General features: G+C 45.1%; 1 protein-coding gene across 5 annotated transcripts in view; it reads left to right on the forward strand.

The window, feature by feature from the left end:
• The window catches only part of GRIK4 (glutamate ionotropic receptor kainate type subunit 4), a 210,134-nt gene that overhangs the window by 177,984 nt on the left and 16,291 nt on the right, over positions 1–15,859 (forward strand). For all 5 annotated transcript variants that reach the window (XM_072155633.1, XM_072155630.1, XM_072155632.1 and 2 more), the window contains one exon: positions 6,320–6,523. In XM_072155633.1, coding sequence (XP_072011734.1) covers positions 6,320–6,523 — 204 coding nt within the window. The remainder of the gene's footprint in view (positions 1–6,319; positions 6,524–15,859) is intronic.

Consider the following 15,859-nt stretch of genomic DNA (forward strand, 5'->3'; position numbering starts at 1 on the left):
CTACCCATGAATACATACATACCGGGTATTTACATTCCAGTAGATCACAGTTCTGCTTCCTGACCTATAGTCCGGGGCGCCTGTACAAAACTCCTTCTGGGAAGCTTACCTGTCCATTCTTGCTTCCTGGTTAGGAGGCTGTTAGAGGCTAAGTCACAGACCAGCCATATGAAGATGTTGATCTAACAAAACTTACTCTAAACTTCAGCTACTTTACTTCTATCTTGACCCAACTCTTCAGCTATTCTTCTTTTACACTCTGACAACAATGGCTGCTCTGATTCCCTACTGCAGTAAGTGAAGCTGGAGCAAAACCCCTGCAGAGGTAGCAGCCTTTCCATTAGGAAGTCCAAGCCCCTCTCCGGTTTCCTCTGCTTTGTCCATTTAACCAGGTGGTGGCCGTGGTGCATCAGCAGCATTTACAGCCACTACACCTAATTGTACTTTCTTTCACACTGAACCATTGATAATGATCTGGATAATGACCCAGTAGGTTAGACAAAGATGGCATCAGTCCTGCCCTCAACCCAAGAGTAAGATCTTTACAAAGGTGAACTCTCAAAATTAGAAATATACAGCAATGGCCTAAAAATATTGCCAAATCATGTGTCATTTCAAGGGTACATGAAGCCATTATAAGCCAGTGGGCTGAAGGCCTTATTCCCAATTATTTTAATTTCATTTTAATTGGCTGTAGTGAAATGTATTCATTATGAATTTCTAGCATCTATTTTGCACACACAAAACCCATGGTTCTCCTTCTCGATTCGGTAGACCTGCAGGAGGTCTGGTATTGAAGCTATAATATGGAAGTTATAAAAAAAAAACCTGATTTATGGCCACTGAATTCCAAAGCTAGAGGAAAAAAAGTGGACAATTTATCACTTTTTCTGCACCCCTCAAGCACTTGAAGAGGAAATAAATACAAATAAAGATTTACTTACCTGGACCGTGGAACATATCCTGGGTGTCTGGAGCTTTAACCATAAATCTAATGGACACCATTATTTATAATTCATCACCACAGTGGATTCTGCCGGTTTATGTACTTAGGTGGGAATGTTTAGAAGCAGCGAGCACATACTGTATCTGCTTGGTAGATACAGGTTTTATGTCGACTTGTTCATCAGAGTATATAATCCTATACCCAGTGTCTAGAATCTGCGGCAAATCAATCCATGAACTCTGTTAACCGCAGCTTGTTTCCAATGACCATCCTCTTAAAGGGGATTTCCAGCAGCAAACACTGGTATTGGAACAAAAGATATTTACTATACTGTACTCTATCTCCCCACTACTGCTGAGTGGTTCTTCAAACCCTTTTATGATACCTTAACCTGGGCCGAAAGTGTTGGTTGTCCATGGCTTCAGCAATCACAGAACGGAAAATGTGATGTTCAACAGTCTCATTATTCTCTCCCTTTTGGAATTTTTTTCTATGCCATCCATAGCCTTCACGTGATCACCGACTATTCCGATCTAGCATGAGATGTCAACAAGGGGGGCAGTACCAAAGTACCGTAAATGGGGGCCAAAAATAAGTACTGTTACATCTGTCTCTGCATCTTTCTCAAATTTGCGCTAGTGGGTTGAAGAAATGCTGGGTTCAAGTCCCAGGGTCAACATCTGCAAAGAGTTTGTATGTTCTCTCCGTGTTTTTGTGTGGCTTTCCTCCGGGTACTCCAGTTTCCTCCCACACTCCAAAAACATACTGGTAGGTTGATTAGATTGTGAGCCCCATTGGGGACAGGGACTGATGCCCCAGTCAGACTTTGACCAGCAAGAGTTAACACCATATGGCTTTGAGTTCCTGCTCCTACCATCTGGGACAGAGTTCCTCCCCACTATAAGTATCTGTCTCTCGCCTCATTGTTGGTCAGGTTCATTTGCTATCTTTGTTACTTTATATTGTTTCTGTGCTTCTCTTAGTTGTTAATCTCTGGCTTGGTTTAATTGACTATTCTTTGGTATTGAGGGTTTGGCTCTTGTAAGCTCTTCCCGTTGATACTCTGGACCGTAAATACCCCTTATTGTGTTTTTCAGTTTGTTTGCCTTATTTTGTGCCTGCACATTCTAGGGAATGGTGCCCAGTCACTGGCCGCCGGTTAGGGTGAACCCAGTAATTAAGCAGGTGACAGTTTTGGGGTCTCAGATCTAGGGCTCACTGTCCTGTCTGTCATCCCTGTATCCAAAATCCTCTCTACAGTAACTTTTTTTTTTCGCCACCTCCCACCCCCCAGTTTTGTTAGAGATTTTTTTTTCTATTATAACTGTAAAACCTTGTTAGGGTGGCCAAACACTTTAGACTTGGTAAATTAGCTGCTTTTCCAATACATTTAAAATAAATCAGGTATTATCAGTGTATATGGTGTCAGTATCCTGCATTATCCAGGCCTCCAGGAGATAAAGGGAACCTGTTACCGGGGACCTCATTGTAGCTATACACAGGTTACAGAAGCCCATCCCAACTGCAGTGCACATCTGCCTCTCTGCCTTCTCTAATATAAGTTATAACTTACCTTGCTCCCTGACAAAATCCTTAGGTAGTCACAGGGGTTGACTTTGATTTGGATGCATTTCAAAAAACATGTGACTTGTCTGTGCTGCAGACTTTTGGCTCAGCTCTTGGCCCCCACCTTTGTGCTCCTCCCTCCTGCTCCTTCACAGAGGTAACAGCCGGGTGAGCTGACATCAGTGGGGGAGGAAGGAGCTGTACTGAAGCACAAAGGTGGGGGCTGAGAACTGAGGAGTCTGCAGCACAAACAAGTCACATGTTGTTTTTATAAATGCATCCAAACCAAAACCCAACCCCTGCGACTACACAGAGGATTCTGTTAGGGTGCAAGGTAAATTATAACACACAATTATATTGTAATGCAAATGCTTAGAGAAAGCAGAAAGGCACATGTGCACTGCAGGTGTAATAAGCTTCTGTAACCTGTCTTTTGTGAAAATGAGGTCCCTGGTGACAGGTTCCCTTTAAGAAAGCTTCTAATGAGAACAAGATGACTTTGCATATTCTGTCCCGATCCATATAGCAAAGTTGACAAGTATAGGAAATCAGCTGCATCTCTAGTGATAAGCAGTGTGAGACAAAATATAAATTATTTAGTATTTTTGCTCATGTAAATAATTTTTAAAAATAATCCATTATGATTAGGATAAAATCTTAATTTAATTAGTTCCTGGATGACTAACATACATTTATTGCATTGTAATTTGTTGGGACAGATCTATTTTTGTGCTACAATTAAGATTTACAGCACCCATAAGGTTAACTGCCACCATAAAGCTCAACCATTGCATCAAAACATTGTACTGTTACTGGCAATGATCGGGGGCCCCCCATGATGTCACAGGGGGCACCAATCAGTTGCCATGAGAACCTGGAGACTCTCAGAGCTGGAGGCTAGCTGTAATGGATTATATTCACATAATAGATAGTAGTATGTCAGGAAATTGTAAAAGCGATCAGAGTACTACTAAAAAGTAGTTAAAAAAAAACCTTTATTTTTAATTTAAAAAATGCATAATGTAAAAAAAAATTTAAATTCAAATCACCCCCTCCCCTCCTTTCCCTAGAATGTATGAATAAATATATAAACAAATAAAATCACAAACATGTTGGGTATCACCACATCCCAAAATGCCCGTATGTGAAATGCAGCGAACCCTTCTCTCTGCCTAGTGAAATCTTACACAGTAGAAGGAGGTGCTATTAAACAGTGTAACAGTCTATGAAGATAAAGCACGTAAGGGCTCTGATAACGCCATCCAGAGTCCTTCTGACTCATTACAATAATTATAAAAGTTAATTTTAGAAGTAAGGAGGCCATGGATAATGAATATAAGAAGTCACAGTCACGGTGCCTGGATCTATGAGTAAGCGTCCCTGGTTTTTCACTGTATTTTAAAAATTTTTTATTAGGAAATGAAAACATAATAAAACTATAGGCCCCATGCACACGACCGTATAAAAGAGTCTGTATATACAGCCAGAATATGGCCCCATGCATTCCAATGGGCAATACGCCATCCAAGTACATGGCCATATTGTCCACCGTACCGTAAGCGAGCCGTATAAAAATATAGATAATGTTCTATTTTCCACCGTATATCCGTTCCATACTGCCCATAGAAGTCAATGGGAACTTATAAAATACGGGCTATTTTTATTCCCATTGCACCGTATGCTGCAATATATATGTACAGTACCCCGAACCAGTGGGAGGGGCATTCTGTCAGCCAGCCAATAGACAGTCACCCATCACTTGCCAACCCACCGTATGTTATACCGATACGGTGCAATACGTTGCCATACTGTTGCAATTACGGACAGAATACAGCCGTATATATACAGAACAGAATACGGTCGTGTCCATGAGGCCTAAATGTGTTATTACAGTGATCGTGTTGACCTAAAAAATAAAGAATACGTTATTATGATGGCAAGGGGGAAGCCAGTTTTCTGCAAGCCTCGTACTGCTCTGTAAACTGAGAAATTAAAAAAGTTATGGCTTTTGGAAAGTGATAAAAGGAAACGCAAAGACTGACATATTCGCTTTAATGAGGTATTCTGAAGTTCTTCTCCATTCTCATCCCCGGGAGACTAATCAGCCACTATTTATTCAAAGTTCTTGGCTTTACATTTGGGAACGGAGTTTAATAATCATATTAAAATAAAGTTCTTTATATATTCTGCAACACTTTAAAATTCCGAGGAGTAATGTGATGTAAGGACAAAATCAGCCATTACAGGTGGAGTGAGCGTCCTGCTCACAAGAGCTGACAATCTATGGGGGAGATTTAGCGGAAGTGTCTGAGAGCAGAAGAGTTGTAGTTGCGCATGTAAACGAATCAGAGCTCAGCTTTCATTTTATAAACAGCTGAGGGAAAATAAAAGCTGAGCTCTGATTGGTTGAGCAACCAAAACAGTTCTGCTCTCATGCACTTCTGATAAATCTCCCCCTTATAAGTAAATGGAGATGACTTAAAGGAGTATTCTCATCTGGGCATTCCCATTTAATTGTATTCACCTGGCATATAGATAAAATAATAATAATAATGTTAAAATAATTTCACATAAATGTAGTCATGTTGTCTCTTAGAAACTAGATTGTTACCCTTGGATACGACCACCCCTGGTGGAGTGATTGTACAAAGAAACAAATTTTTTTTGCATATGAAATGGCCGAGAGATATACATGTCCCAAAGCCGTGCTGTGGTGATGAACACTGACCCCAGGTGGTTGTACTTGCATGAATAGCGCATGTCCGGCCACCGCTGCCAAGGTGTGAGGGTGGTCATATCTCAGGACACCTAACTAGTTTCTAAAGGACAACATAGCGACATTTATGGGAAATTATCGCCACAGAGGAACATTTTATTTAATAACATGCAATTGAAGAAATGTTTATATATGGCAGATTAATCAACTTATAAGTGAATGCCCAGATGGGAATAACCCTTTAATCTGTAAAAGTATGTGTATTGTACAACGGTTTGGCTGTCTTTTATTAAAACAAGTTGCAAGAGCCGGTCATTAGCCTATATCCGTGTATGCACTGATGTAACATTACTTTATGTCCATGTATGGTATTGGTTAGCTGCTTGAATAAATCCTTGATCCCCACAAGCTTTGGGAGTGCTGCCAGTTTTTTGGAAGCGTGGTGGTGGGAGAAATGCAAAAACCGAAGATTTAGAGATTGTGAAGTTTTTACATTATGCTTGAAATTATGGACAGTGGAAGTGTAGCGCATTCTAGAGAACTGGTGAAGCTCAAGAAAAGTCTGGAAGTTTGAAATATGGAAAAAGTTTTGAGGCTTTGTTATGTTACTGTCATAATGTGGTAGACATGAATGAGGGAGGAGATAAAGGTTCAAATATATAGTCCAAATGGGGTTTCAATTAGTGAGAGGGGATGATGTAGGAGAAAGACATTTGTCATTGTTTTGTAGGGGAGAGATGATTTCTAGGGAAGTAGTATAAATATGGGTATAGAATCAGTACAGCGTTGGTATTGATAGCCGGAAGCCGGACATATCTTTTTCATTATGAGCCCCTCAAATTCCCAAAACCAGAATCAGAGGTCCCATTTTCAACTTCCACAGCTCCATAGAAGTGACTGGGACTTAAAGAGGTCCATTTATCACCCTTCAATCCTGCCCATTGATTTCTTTTAATAGGTGTGAATTCACTCATCTCTGCACAGTTGGAATAACCCTTCTAGCCCGAACCATTGCAATGTTAGCATTGGAAGGAACAACAACAGCAGAATCCAAACTGATTAAAATAACCAAAAACATTTCTTTTTTACAGGAAAATCCCTATTTGATGCTGAAGCCAAACCATCAGGAACTGGAGGGTAATGACCGATATGAAGGGTTCTGTGTGGACATGCTACAGGAGCTGTCAAAGATCTTACATTTTAATTATAAGATCCGCCTGGTAGCTGATGGACTTTACGGAGTTCCGGAGTTGAATGGCACTTGGAATGGGATGGTTGGAGAACTGATATCAAGGGTAAGAACAAAATCTTCATATGCAATATACAAGGTCCTATCATTCCCATTGTCTTTGTCCCCATCTGCACTGCCTTAGGTCCCCTGCACATGGTCATGTGATCGCCCGGTGTAGTATTCAGCCAGTTGGAGAAGGGAGGGGAAGTGAATGCTCCTCACCCCTCCCCTCTCCAGTGAAATCCAAAAAGTCAGCTTGCTCACGGTGTGGTGAGACACTGCACGCTCACTGTACCGGGACCGCTTGCTATAGACCTCTATGTGTGCCATGATATGGCCGCAGACTGTGTGGCTATATGATGGGCCCCTCATGTGCATGTGGCCTTGTTCAGGTCAGTGATACAATTTTATATGTATTTTTATTAATGACCACGAGTGCCGGATATTCAATCTACTTCTCATACAATTTATACTTACCTCCTGACTACAGCTACAAAAAGTTGATCATACATATTACATATTACATGTAAGTGGAACTTGTTGAATACCTAATGTGCATGGGAGTGGCCAACCTCTCCAGGAGATGTTAGGGTAGATTTGTACAATCCTATTGTTATATGGGAGACAAATCACCATTAGTGCTTTCTCCTCACCTCACTAATGTGGGTACTTTCTAGTGATAATAAGACTAAGATGATTTTCCACCACTCTATATGACACCAACATTTTTAAAAAAAATTTATATTTTTTGTTTGTAATATTTAAAAAAATCTGGTTTAGGCTACAGTCACATCAAACTTATGGATATGCACAGTGTAAATAGCAGGAAAGGTCACAACTAGAGATGAGCGAACATGCTCGTCCGAGCTTGATGCTCGGTCGAGCATTAGCGTACTCGAAACTGCTCGTTGCTCGGACGAATACTTCGCCCGCTCGAGAAAATGGCAGCTCCCGCCGTTTTGCTTTTTGGCGGCCAGAAACAGAGCCAATCACAAGCCAGGAGACTCTGCACTCCACCCAGCATGACGTGGTACCCTTACACGTCGATAGCAGTGGTTGGCTGGCCAGATCAGGTGACCCTGGGATAGACTAGCCGCTTCCCGCGCTGCTCGGATCATTCTGTGTCTGGATGCCGCTAGGGAGAGAGCTGCTGCTGGTCAGGGAAAGCGTTAGGGTGTTCTATTAGCTTACTGTTAGGCAGGAGTGATTCTCCAAGAACCCAACAGCCCTTTTTAGGGCTACAATAACGTTATACTTTTTTTTTTTTATTTGCAGCTAGTACCATATTGTGAGGAATTTGCAGGGGGACTTGCTACCGTTGTGTTTAGCTCTTAGTGACACACATATCCACCTCAAACACCAAAGTGGGAAAATTTATTAGGGGTTTGATTTCAATTAGGCACAGTCTGCCATTTACTTTTTATTTTACGTTTATTTTTTTAATAACTCAGTGTCATCTCATCTTGCATAGTAGTGTGCTTTCATACTTGGCTAGAAAATAGCCATAGGAGAATCCAAACGGCTTACTTACGCCTACAGTAGCGTTATATATTTGGTTGATTTCTGGTTGATCTGCTGGTGGCTGTACTTGCTGCAGTGCATCTACTAGCAAATTGTGAGCAATTTGTAGTGAGACTTGCGACCGCTGTGTTTTGCGCTTAGTGACGCACATATCCATTGCAAAGACCGAAGTGGGAAAATTTATTAGGGGTTGGATTTCAATTAGGCACAGTCTGCAATTTCCTTTTTTATTTTACGTTTATTTTGTTTAATAACTCAGCGTCATCTCATCTGGCATAGTAGTGTGCTTTCATACTTGGCTAGAAAATAGCCATAGCAATAGGATAGCATCGTTTGGTTTTAAAAACTAAAAAACACAAAAAAAAACAAAAAAACACAAAAAAAAGTTAAAAAAAATTAAAGTTATAACTCTCATTTTAAAAATGTTTAACCCGAGGGCTAGGGGTAGAGGACGAGGGCGGGGACGTGGGCGTCCAACTACTGCAGGGGTCAGAGGCCGTGGTCCTGGGCGGGGTGAGACACCACCTGCTTATGAGGGAGCAGGGGAACGCCGCAGAGCTACACTCCCTAGGTTCATGTCTGAAGTTACTGGGACTCGTGGTAGAGCACTGTTGAGGCCAGAACAGTGCGAACAGGTGATGTCGTGGATTGCCGACAATGCTTCGAGCAATTTGTCCACCAGTCAGTCTTCCACGCAGTCCACCCATGTCACCGAAATCGGCACTCCTCCAGCTCCTGCACCTCAGCCTCCTCCCCCCCAGTCTGCCCCCTCCAAGGAAAATTTGGCATTTGAACCGGCATACTCTGAGGAACTGTTTTCTGGACCCTTCCCACAGTCACAAACCACTTGTCCGGTTGCTGCTGAGCAATTTTCCGATACCCAGGTTTTCCACCAGTCGCAGTCTGTGGTTGATGATGACCTTCTTGACGTAGTGGAAGAAGTGTCTAAAGAGGTGTCCGACGATGAGGAGACACGGTTGTCAGACAGTGGGGAAGTTGTTGTCAGGGCAGGAAGTCCGAGGGGGGAGCAGACTGAGGGATCGGAGGATGATGAGGTGACAGACCCAAGCTGGGTTGATAGGCCGGGTGAACACAGTGCTTCTGAGACAGAGGAGAGTCCTCGACCAGAACAGGTTGTAAGAGGCAGTGGTGGGGCCAGACGGAGAGGCAGGGCCAGAGCTGGTGCATCAGCGCCAAATGTGTCAACTAGTGAAGCTCCCGTGGCGAGGGCTCCTGCGGCGAGGGCTAGATTTTCAGAATTCTGGAGGTTCTTTAAGGAAACACCGGATGACCGACGGACTGTGGTGTGCAACATTTGCCAAACCAGGCTCAGCAGGGGTTCCACCACTACTAGCTTAACTACCACCAGTATGCGCAGGCATATGAATGCTAAACACCCCACTCAGTGGCAACAAGCCCGTTCACCTCCGGCCGTGCACACCACTGCTCCTTCCCCTGTGTCAGCTGATAGTCAGCCCCCTGCCCAGGACCCTGCCACAAAAACCCCATCGTCGCCTCCACGATCCTCCACAGCATCCACCAGCGTTCAGCTCTCCATACCCCAGACGCTGGAGCGGAAACGCAAATATAGTGCAACCCACCCGCACGCCCAAGCCCTTAATGTCCACATCTCCAGATTGCTTAGCCTGGAGATGCTGCCCTATAGGCTAGTAGAGACCGAGGCCTTTCGCAACCTCATGGCGGCGGCCGCCCCTCGGTACTCAGTCCCCAGCCGCCACTACTTTTCCCGATGTGCCGTCCCAGCCCTGCACCAGCACGTGTCAGACAACATCATCCGTGCCCTGACCAACGCCGTTTCTGACAAGGTCCACCTGACCACGGACACGTGGACGAGTGCTGCCGGGCAGGGCCACTATATATCGCTGACGGCACATTGGGTTAACTTGGTGGAGGCTGGGACCGAGTCTGACCCTGCGGCTGGTCACATACTGCCGACGCCGAGGATTGCGGGGCCTACCTCGGTCCAGGTGTTTCAGGCCTACTATGCCTCCTCCTCCTCCCACCCCTCCTCCACCTCCTCCTCCTCCGAATTACCATCCGTGGGCATGGCGCCATCAGTCGGTAGCTCTAGGCACAGCAGCAGTGCCGTCGCTAAGCGACAGCAGGCAGTGCTCAAACTGCTGAGCCTAGGCGATAAAAGGCACACCGCCCAAGAGCTATTACAGGGCATCACGGCGCAGACTGATCTGTGGCTGGCACCGCTGAACCTGAAGCCAGGCATGGTTGTGTGTGACAACGGCCGTAACCTGGTGGCGTCTCTGCAACTCGGCAGACTGACACATGTGCCATGCCTGGCCCATGTGTTAAATCTGATAGTTCAGCGTTTCCTCAAGACATACCCCAATCTGTCTGATTTGCTCACGAAGGTGCGCCGCATCTGTGCGCATTTCAGGAAGTCCAGCACAGATGCTGCCACTCTCAGGGCAGCGCAGCGCCGCCTCCAACTGCCCGCTCACCGACTGTTGTGCGACGTGCCCACGAGGTGGAATTCAACACTGACCATGTTATCCAGAGTTTACCAGCAGCGCCGAGCGATTGTAGACTGCCAGATGTCAACTTCCACCAGAACTGGTAGTCAGGTCAGTCAGCTTCCTCAAGTCTACAATGAGGAGTGGACGTGGATGTCTGATATCTGTCAGGTGCTGAGTAACTTTGAGGAGTCAACACAGATGGTCAGTGGCGATGCCGCCATCATCAGCCTCACCATCCCGCTGCTTGGCCTGTTGAAAAACTCTCTGATCAGCATGAAGTCGGAAGCTTTGCGCTCGTCACAAGAGACGGGGGAAGAAGATTCCCTTGTTGATAGCCAAAGCACCCTTAGGTCTGTTTCTCAGCGCATATCGGAGGAGGTGGAGGTGGAGGAGGATGAGGAGGAAGAGGAGGAGAATGTTGGCGAGACACAAGAGGGGACCATTGTTGAGTCCTTCACTGTTCAGCGAGTATGGGCAGAAGAAGAGGAGTTGGAGGAGTTGGAGAAGGAGGAAATGGACAGTCAGGCCAGTGAGGGGAGTGAATTCTTACGCGTTGGTACTCTGGCGCATATGGCAGATTTCATGCTAGGCTGCCTATCCCGTGACCCTCGCGTTCAAAGAATTTATTCCAGCACCGATTACTGGGTGTTCACTCTCCTGGACCCACGGTACAAGCAAAATCTTTCCACTCTCATCCCTGGAGAGGAAAGGAGTGTGAGAATGCATGAATACCAGCAGGCCCTGGTTCACAAGCTGAAACAGTATTTCCCTTCTGACAGCGCTAGCGGCAGAGTGCGTAGTTCTGCGGGACAAGTAGCGAGGGAGAGTAGGCGAGCAGGCAGCTTGTCCAGCACTGGCAAGGGTACGCTTTACAAGGCTTTTGCCAGCTTTATGTCACCCCAGCTAGACACTGTCACCTGTCCCCAGTCTCGGCAGAGTAGGGCTGATCTTTACAGAAAGATGGTGAGGGAGTACGTAGCTGACCATACCATCGTCCTAAATGATCACACAGCTCCCTACAACTACTGGGTTTCAAAGCTGGACATGTGGCACGAACTGGCGCTGTACGCCTTGGAGGTTCTTGCCTGCCCTGCCGCTAGCGTCTTGTCCGAGCGGGTTTTCAGTGCAGCTGGTGGCATCATCACCGATAAGCGTACACGCCTGTCGACTGACAGCGCTGACAGGCTGACGCTTATTAAGATGAATAAAGCCTGGATTTCTCATAATTTCCAATCTCCACCAGGTGAAGGAAGCTCAACCTGAATAATTTATCCACTCCTCCTCCTCCTCATTTTCCTCCTTCTCCTCCTCTTTGTACAGTAAAGCAGAGGAAACTGGCTATTTTTTGACAGGGCCCACTGGCTCTAGCTATAGTACTTTATGCATTTAATTTTTCTGGAGGGCCACCTACCCGGTCCTCTGTTTTAAACAATTTTTGGGAGTGCCACATACAGGCACTCAATCTATTCAATTTTTCTGGAGGGCCACCTATCCGGTCCTCTGTTTTAAACAATTTTTGGGAGTGCCACATACAGGCACTCAATCTATTCAATTTTTCTGGAGGGCCACCTACCTGCTCCTCTGGTTTGAAAACTTTTTTGGACTGCCACATACAGGCACTCAATCTATTCCATTTTACTGGAGGGCCACCTACCTGCTCCTCTGGTTTGAAAAGTTTTTTGGACTGCCACATACAGGCACTCAATCTATTCAATTTTTCTGGAGGGCCACCTACCCGCTCCTCTGGTTTGAAAACTTTTTTGGACTGCCACATACAGGCACTCAATCTATTCCATTTTACTGGAGGGCCACCTACCTGCTCCTCTGGTTTGAAAACTTTTTTGGACTGCCACATACAGGCACTCAATCTATTTCATTTTTCTGGAGGGCCACCTACCCGCTCCTCTGGTTTGAAAACTTTTTTGGACTGCCACATACAGGCACTCAATCTATTTCATTTTTCTGGAGGGCCACCTACCCGCTCCTCTGGTTTGAAAACTTTTTTGGACTGCCACATATAGGCACTCAATCTATTTCATTTTTCTGGAGGGCCACCTACCTGCTCCTCTGGTTTGAAAACTTTTTTGGACTGCCACATACAGGCACTATCCAAATTAAATTGTCTCCATAGCAGCCTCCACACGTTGTCTCCATTGCTACCTCCAAAAGTCGTCCATATAGCTGCCTCCATACATCGTCCCCTTATCAAACGAGGTGTGTCAGGCAGAGATTTGGGTTGTTTTCATGGATTCCACATCAAAGTTGTTAACTTTGTCGCCACCCTGCTGTGTTATCCACAAAATATACTGGCAAACTTTTATCATTTACCAATATTATTTCAGCGCTTCTTGCGCATCTGTTTACATTCCCCTCACCCGGCATATCCTAAACTTATAAGAACGCTACTACACTTGATCTTATACAAAAGGTTCTTAGAAGTGCTGTTTGGGGAGTAGCCTAGAGACAGGGGCTTGGATTGGCGAAAGCTCGCCTGGCAGCGGAGCGCCAGCTCCATGCGCATCATGCGCTTCTTGCGCATCTGTTTACATTCCCCTCACCCGCCATATCCCAAACTTATAAGAACGCTACTACACTTAACTTGGTGCAGGCTGGGACCGAGTCTGACCCTGGGGCTGGTCATATACTGCCGACGCAGAGAATTGCGGGGCCTACCTCGGTCCAGGTCTCAAAGGTCTAGTATACCTCCTCCTCCTCCCACCCCTCCTCCACCTCCTCCTACTCCGAATTACCATCCGTGGCCATGGCGCCATCAGTCGGTAGCTCTAGGCACAGCAGCAGTGCCGTCGCTAAGCGACAGCAGGCGGTGCTCAAACTGCTGAGCCTAGGCGATAAAAGGCACACCGCCCAAGAGCTATTACAGGGCATTCCACATCAAACTTGTTAACTTTGTCGCCACCCTGCTGTGTAATCCACAAAATATACTTGCAAACTTTTATCATTTACCGATATTATTTCAGCGCTTCTTGCGCATCTGTTTACATTCCCCTCACCCGCCATATCCTAAACTTATAAGAACGCTACTACACTTGATCTTATACAAAAGGTTCTTAGAAGTGCTGTTTGGGGAGTAGCCTAGAGACAGGGGCTTGGATTGGCGAAAGCTCGCCTGGCAGCGGAGCGCCAGCTCCATGCGCATCATGCGCTTCTTGCGCATCTGTTTACATTCCCCTCACCCGCCATATCCCAAACTTATAAGAACGCTACTACACTTGATCTTATACAAAAGGTTCTTAGAAGTGCTGTTTGGGGAGTAGCCTAGAGACAGGGGCTTGGATTGGCGAAAGCTCGCCTGGCAGCGGAGCGCCAGCTCCATGCCAAGATCCAACTAACATAGTTTTAACTGCAGCACCTTTAATCTACTACTAGTTCACTGCCTCCATACATGGTCCCCTTATCAAACGAGCTGTGTCAGGCAGAATTTTGGGTTGTTTTCATGGCTTCCATGTTAACTTTGTCGCCACCCTGCTGTGTAATCCACAAAATATACTGGCAAACTTTTATCATGTACCGATATTATTTGAGCGCTTCTTGCTCACCTCCTTTGGTTCCTCTCTGCCACCCATTGGTTTGAAGCCTGAGTCCATTTAGGGTATGTCGCCATGACACTCTCTAGCCTGTTGCCGCTGCCTCTGCATGCCGTCCCCTATAGTGTCAGGGTCAATTATTGGATGTTTTAGATGCTATCTAGCTTCATTCTGTCACTCTGTCATGGCCATGCTGTTGCCCATAATTTTGGCATAATGGTGCGATTAGGCAGCCTCAGAGGCATCCATGCATGCTGCCCCTGCTGTTTCCTGTCCATTTCCGTGGTGTTTCCATCCTTTTCTGAGGTTCCCAGGTGTTTGGCCAAGCTTCCCTGTGCAGAGCCTTGGTCCCCTTGAAAAATGCTCGAGTCTCCCATTGACTTCAATGGGGCTCGTTATTCGAGACGAGCACTCGAGCATCGGGAAAAGTTTGTCTCGAATAACGAGTACCCGAGCATTTTAGTGCTCGCTCATCTCTAGTCACAACCTATAGGGAGTCCCTTCTGGGGCAATGTTCTGCAGCCACCATCTGGAAGAAGCCGTCTCATTAACCAAATTGCTGCTTGAATACATAATATTTAATTACAATAGTCATTTATTTTTTAATTATTCTTTATTTTTAAAAATCTAAATGACATATTAAAATTAACTATGAAAGCTACAAAAGTGCCATTACTTCTTACCATGTTCCCACTGCTATCCTACAGACAGTCCAAGTCTTTGCTACAATCTATGTCCTAGGTGTCTCCCGACAACACAGGAAACCCTTTAGCCAATCGTTGGCCGGATTAAGGACCTTACTCAGCCAATGATTGGTTAAGCGACCACTTCTAGTATTTCTGTGAATTCGGAAGCCCCCAAAAAGTCAGGTACATTCCAGACTGGAAGCAATCGGCATCAAAGCGGAAAGTAATAAATGCATAACTATTTATTCCAAAGTTTTTAAAAGACCCAACTAAATTGTAAAGAGGCTAAGTAGAAAATGGATGATAATGGATTATGATAAGTAGAAAATAGATTATGAACGGACATAAATGGACAATGCCGGGGCCATTAGCAAACAAAAACTGATGGTCCACAAAGGCAAATGTGTACAAAGCCAAACCCAAAGAAAACCTTGGATTATGTGGAGCACTTTGTACATCCCTGCATGCACAATGAAAAGCGAATGTTACTTTATTATGTTTGCACTGTACGCTTTCTAAATTTAAGTATAAATAGGTTTTTTGTCCTGACCTCTCCACACATCTGCCAGTCTTCCCTAATGCCTTTGGCTCACGGAGCATCTGCCTTTCATGAGCCCTTTCCATTTTCCTCACACTGACACACAAAATGCTTCTCTTCATAGCAAATATACATCAGACAAGTTGTATCCCCAGGACAGGCGGCTGATTATTCCTGTACAGTTGTTATACGCTCGCCTCATAGAAGAGCTCGCTACATGTTGGGTGTCTGCAGAAACTCAGAGATTACCATATTGTGCACGAAGAAGCAGACTGAATCCAAGGTTCATTCCCAACAATGTGTCGGTGTATTACATAAAATGTAGTCATTACGCCTCGCTGGAACAGCGCTTTACAAGCAGCAGGGGTCACAGGAATCATCGAGGATCAAGAAAAGAAGCTATACTAGCAGTCTAGGGGATGAAGTAATAGGATTTACCCACATGAACATTGCACTTTTTAACACAGCTGGCACTCTTCAGCTTCCCATGGGATTTATTGCTTATTTTTAGGTATATACAGATACGTGAGCGCTACATGTATATAACAGGTCAGCCATAGCAATAAGAACCACGGACAAGTTAAGTGAAAAACAATGATTATCTCAGGTAGATCCTAA

This window comes from Engystomops pustulosus, chromosome 6 (assembly GCF_040894005.1).
Source record: "Engystomops pustulosus chromosome 6, aEngPut4.maternal, whole genome shotgun sequence".
NCBI classification, from domain to species: Eukaryota; Metazoa; Chordata; class Amphibia; order Anura; family Leptodactylidae; genus Engystomops; species Engystomops pustulosus.